The 6,150-nt window shown below is 38.2% G+C and overlaps 1 protein-coding gene across 1 annotated transcript in view; it reads right to left on the reverse strand.

The window, feature by feature from the left end:
- Positions 1-4,511, reverse strand: part of LOC104525949 (calcineurin B homologous protein 1) — a 17,726-nt gene extending 13,215 nt beyond the window's left edge. The window contains 2 exon segments of the mRNA XM_010169255.2: positions 1,371-1,443; positions 4,412-4,511. Of these exon segments, the coding sequence (XP_010167557.2) occupies positions 1,371-1,443; positions 4,412-4,511 (173 nt within the window).
- Positions 4,512-6,150: the final 1,639 nt, after the last annotated feature.

Here is a 6,150-nt window from a genome sequence, read left to right on the forward strand (position 1 = left end):
GGAAGATGAGATTCCCTTTTTACAAGGAGTCACATGGAGAAGACAAGGGATAATGGGTACAAGTTACTCCTGAGGAGATTCCAATTGGACACAAGAGGAAAATTTTTTCACAATGAGAACAATCAGACATTGGAATCATCTCCTCAACACTGGATGCTTGTAGGATTTGGCTGGACTGGGTGCTGGGCCACCTTGTCTAGACCGTGCTTTTGCCAAAAGAGTTTGAACCAGATGATACTTGAGGTCCCTTCCAACCTGGTATTCCATGATTCAGTGGCAGTATGGTCTAGACCAACTATGTTGGTTGCAAAATTGCACCTCTGGTGCAATCACGGACAGCTCTTATTTGTCATATGTTTCCATAATATTATGTAATCTATAGGCAACATCAAAAGAGAAGAACAATAAGCAATTTAATACAATCAGAATTCATAATTAGTTCAGTAAATAAAGAGCAAATCAATAGCAACACACAGTACAATAACCATAGTGGGGAAGGCTAGAGAACAAAGACAGCAGGCAGAGACATATTTTCACAGGCAATCTGTTTACCTTACAGCTGAGAATACTCTTTCCAGCAGACTCAGTCCATCAAAGTAAAAAATATTTTGCAGATAAAGATGAGACTTAAACTTTATTTAATTTATTAAGCTGTAAGAAACAGGTTCACTTCTGTCTACATTTTGAAAACTACAGAAGGCAAACACTTTAAAGGTCTTGGAATACCTGCACTACTGCTTTAAAGAACAAAGTATGTATTTGTTTAGTCACAGTGACTTTGTTCCAGCTCTTTCTTTTTATTTCTGAGCATACCAATAGACACAGGTGTTCAGTCAGAAGTGCAAAGTTAAGAATAGTAAAGGGTTTGGAGATCAAAGTAGTGTTAAAAGACACTGGATATCAGAAACAATTAAGAGCCCATGCACCCAAAAACATAAATGATCTTTTTGAAATGAAAGTCAGGATAAGTAAGACATAGTAGAACCATTCTTGTAATAATTATTTTAAGTAACATATAAAGAAAGGTAAGAAATATCAATCTAAAAATAAGGTTTAATGTTTCTGAACATTTGTTTTAAGACCAACTCTGACCTTTCTTATATGAGCTGCTACAAGCCTTCGGCACTACAGTAAAGACAAGTGGTATTTAGAGCAGTTCAGCTCTACAGTTCAACAATCAGATTTCTCCTGACCTTTCATAAAAGGAGAACAAACTTGAACATCCATGTAGACAGAGGGTATGAGGGAACCTGTTATAACAGCCTCACTGATTCACCAGAGGAGGAAAACATGCAGGCAGCCCGCAACAGCACGCCACCATTACAGACACGTGTCAGTGCAAGGACAGATGAAGTGGTGCCCATACCCACCTAAGAGTGCCATTCTCTCCTTTGTCTAGGCTGGTGAAACGACTGTACAGACGGGTGATTTGACTGTGGGAGACTAAAAAAAAAAAGAAAGAAAGAAGAAACACAAATTAGCATGGCAATTATTCCTCATAGGAAGAAACCTCATTACACTGAGCCACTCTGTTGCCAGAAGCTGCGTTCAAAGAAAGATTACACAAAACAAGTTACATTGGAAGCACAAAACAATCATCGGTTTAGGGACTTCTTGAGCTGTAAGCTGCATCTTAATATTCAAGAATACAGAAATAAGCCTACTGTTCTAAAAAATTGTCTAACTCTGCCTTCTACCCATTTATGTTTTTGGTCTCTAACATTCTTTGGCTATCTAATTCAGTAAATGGCAATTAAAAAGAAAAAAAAAAATATCTGATTCACAGTTCCACTGTCTTTCCCTTAATTCCTTTGTGGCTAGTCACAGTCTGGACACAGCCTCCACTGATGACCTCTACATCATTCATGCCACTGTAGACCTCTGCTGTAGCATCTTTCCTTCTCTTTCACTTATCTCTACTCCTGTTGTCTTTTTCCAACTACAGATGGAAAGTGTACTCAGTTTCTCTGCATGTGGAATGTGGTTAGAGACTTTACACCTGATCCCTTTTCTTCCTTTACAGGTTTGTTCATTTTGAGGTTCACTAAAGTCATTTCCAGGCTTCTAAGACACTGAGTTAAAAATCATAAAGCTCATTTCTAAAGAAGTTTGGGAGGTAGCTTGGGACACAAAGCAAGCAGAAAGGTACTGCAGACTTTTTAAATTTGCAGTTTGAAACAGAAACTCCAAAGCCAATATTAAGTTTGGCATCATGGTGTCAACATTACCAAGATCTTAGACAACCCAAGACACTAGACATCTATATCTTTAGAACAGGTTTAACTCGCTCCCATCATGGACTATCTACAAAAACAATTCCTTTAACACTGAAAGAATGCCTTATAGATTATCTTGGTTTTTCAGAGCCTCTTCAGTTGAGGTTAATAAATACATGAAATAAAACTGAATTGAATTTTAATGTTTACTCAGTAAAGGTGTGCTTTTCTACAATGTTAAACCAGTACTGAGTGTCATTTTCAGATTCAATTGTTTTAAAAGCCTTCACCAGCACACGTACAATGCTTTTGTTACTTGGTAACACTTATTTGGGAACAGGTTGCACAGCAGTTGTCCGACCTGTGACAAATGAGGCAATGTTTTTTTCAGGTTTGTTCTTTCTCCAGGCTATTTGCTTAGGTTCAACTGTTCCTTCCTTTAGGATGACCTGCCAGCAACTGGGTTTTTTTTGTTTTGTTCCCCCCCCCCTTATCTCCTCAGCGACTTTAATTCTTTGCACAGGGTTGGGCACTTTGCTCAACTTGATAAAGTTCCACCTAAGGCAACTTCTCTACAGCCAGATGGGGCAGCTTGCTCAGTTTCAAGCTAAGCAGCACACACACAGAAAGCAGGCACCACTATTTTAAAGACTTCAGATTTCTGTATTTCTGATTTAGTGTTTTAGATATGATACACAGTAACAACAACTGATGACAAAAAAGAATAGCCAGGAGTTACATCTCTTGTAAGAAGTCCTATACACTCTCCCCTGAAAAGAAAGAGGGTGATGAGAATTCTACTCAGCTACCATTTCCAAATGACTGTCAGCAACTCAATTTCTGGAACACCTCCATAACAGCTAGTGTGTGATAAATAGCATGTAGCTATTGACAGGAGAAGAGATGTTTTTGTTAGCATCATACTAGACAAAAATCATATCACGGCTATATGAGAAAGGAAAATTATTCTAGTCTACCACTGTATTCTTTCCCAATTTCCTTTTTGACTCTCACCCCTCACTGAAGCTGCACCACTAGACACCTTTCAGGGCCTTCTCATGCAAAATAAAGATTTTTAAATTCCCTGTTGACCACAGGAGAACCAGAAACAAGACCTGCCATTTATGACTGCTTTGTAAAATGAAAGGTTAAGGCTTAAAGCTCACCAAAACATGATTTTCTCTCTTCTGATGTCCAGTTAAGGTCCTTCTAAAAATCTAAGTCAAAACCTCTAGAATAGGAGCTGTACTCCCTATTTTACTTCTGCTAAATAATTGGAAAGTTTTTTGCAATTAGACACTCTGAAACTCTTGTCTAAAATGTCAGCGTAAACTCATATAAATCCATGTTATTTACATATTTAGAAAATACATAAATATCCATCAGAAAATCCATCACTTGATACCACTAAAATATTTTTTCTCCTAAGCTCTGATAAAAGCATTAGTTTATTATTAATCCTTAGGTAGACTGCTTCAAAGCATGGGAACAAAGGGTGTGAACCAAATAGTTTGAATACTGTTAACATTCCAATTGCTTTCCAAAAGCTTGGGACAGAATGCAGACAAGCAACATCTTGGACCTCTCACCTGTTTCTTACAGTTCTTACTGAAATACAAACGTAATTAGAGCTACTTGAAGGCTTTTTCAAACTCAAATTTTGAAATGTTTATATGCAAAGCATATATGTTGTATGGAAATTGTTTAAGATTTAGGACTGCTAACTTCAGGATTAACACCTGTCACTCAGACCTTGATGGAGATTTTCTGTCACTGAGAGGTTTTAGCAAATATGTTACTGTTCTTGAACCTTTGTAGAGGTCTCTAAACTTATTATGCTAAGAAATGTTTTCCACCACAATATAAAAAAAATAATATAGAACTTTAACTCACATTTAGATTTAATTCAAGAGATTAAGTGTAATTGTATGGCTTTTGAAAGACCCAGCTTCAAGTCCCCTAGAAGAGATCTTTTTAAACAGAACATTAACATGTTGTTTATCACTCACATTAGTAACATCAGCTATTCAGTTTTCTGCTACATAAAACTGAACAAGAGAAAAGTTGTATAATTCTATAACTGAACTTGAATTGGATAAGTGTTCTGTTCAGTGCTTCATACCTATCCCAGATGAACTGAAGAAGTCATGTTTCACAGTGAGAAGGCCAAAAAAAGACTTCTTAGGAGCACTTACCAGAACATCATTTCAAGATAGACATGTAGTACTGGCAAATTGTTTCTTGTCTACAAAGTCCCCTTCTCAAACTCCTTCGCAGGTAGAGAATCATCAGCATCAATTTCTAACAATCCATAGGATACTCTATTCAGCAGCACTAACTTAGCAATCTCCCTGAGAACTTTGTTCCAGACAACCAGTGTTCTGGGATTTTTTTTTCCTCACCTTGCACCAATATTTGCACCAATATGAAGTCTTTAACGGTGCAGAGAGCTTGTTTGGAATTTTCCATCTACCTGGATAAGTATAAAAGGCAGATGAAAATCACATTCCTAGACTGCAGTTACAGGCCGGGGGAGATTTGATAAAGCCAACAAGACACACTGTGATCACTTACAAGCAAGCATGAGCCAGAGATTAGCAATGCTTGATTAACAAAGTAGTAATACTTATGAAATTGGATAGCAAAAATACTGGAAAATGAACCAAATTCAGATCATAAAGCTTAAACCCACTGAGCACAACCTTAAGCTCCCCACTTTGAAGATGTAAGAAATTTAGAGCCTAACTAGAGCCAAGTGGTTTTATTGATTAGGATGCCTATATAGCCATCTGAACAGCATTTATTTAATTATCATGGAGGTAAAATTCTAAGAATAAAACATCACTGACAATAAATCAAATATTTGCACAAGGAAAAAAAATAAAACCTTTTGGAAGAAGATTACAGATTGTGGGTTTGGTTTTTAAAGCATCTTTATAAATGAGGTGAGTCTACCTTTAGTCCATGACCTTTGTGAGTAAAAAGAATAAAACCTCAGTACATTCTTGCGGGATAGGCACTCTGACATTCCTACTTGTTTATCACAGCCTTCCTGTAGAAGGTTCCCTTGACAGATGGAAAAAGGATCACTGAAACTATGTTAACTCACTCAGCTGTCCACTGCTCTAGCCAGTGCTGTCTTGGTTTTCTTCCGCCCCTTTTCTGTAGCCACACATTTTCCTGACACAAATAAACTATCACCCAAAATTAATATATGATACCATTCCTACTGGAAAGAAAACTGAGGGAAGTATTTTTATGTAACAAGAACAGATCAGCAAGCATAAGCAGGAAAAAAATGTGATCTGGGAAGACCTTGTTTACTTGAGTGGGGAGAAAACAGCAAAGTGATACCTGTGATGTTATGACTTCTCCTCTCCAACTAGTTAGGAGGGCAGCCTCCATCTACTACCATTCAGTATTTGCTAGAACTCTCAGCTAGGCAGCCATTCTAGGCAGCCAAATTGACAACACTGAGTTTTACCTTTTCTAAGGTACTTTACGTTTATGGAGAACAACTCCATCAAATACTATAGTATAAAGTAGCTATATACTAGAGTCCAGCTTGAATAATGCTCTCCCAATCACTGACTAATGCAGGAATTTTCACCTATTTTAGTTAACTATACCCCCTTTCACAAGTTGCGTTATCTCCTTTATGTTTTAAAGGCCACTTAGCATTCATTCTGAATACCCTTAAGGCGAGTTTCATGACAGCCTATAAAACAAATAACGAGACAGCCCGAGCACCGTTTCTCTCCCTTCCCGCTCGGGTCTCCCTGCCGTTGTACAGCCAACCTTCGCTCCCGTAAGCCACAGGAATAGCTCCCTGCAAGCCCAGCACAGCCGGGAGACGAAGGGACCCGCAGGTCCCGGCTGGCTGGATGACAGCTTTCGCTTTCCAGTGCGCCAAGCCCCTGCAGCTGCCTCTGTC

This window comes from Antrostomus carolinensis, unplaced genomic scaffold (assembly GCF_000700745.2).
Source record: "Antrostomus carolinensis isolate BGI_N321 unplaced genomic scaffold, ASM70074v2 scaffold14030, whole genome shotgun sequence".
Taxonomy (NCBI): Eukaryota; Metazoa; Chordata; class Aves; order Caprimulgiformes; family Caprimulgidae; genus Antrostomus; species Antrostomus carolinensis.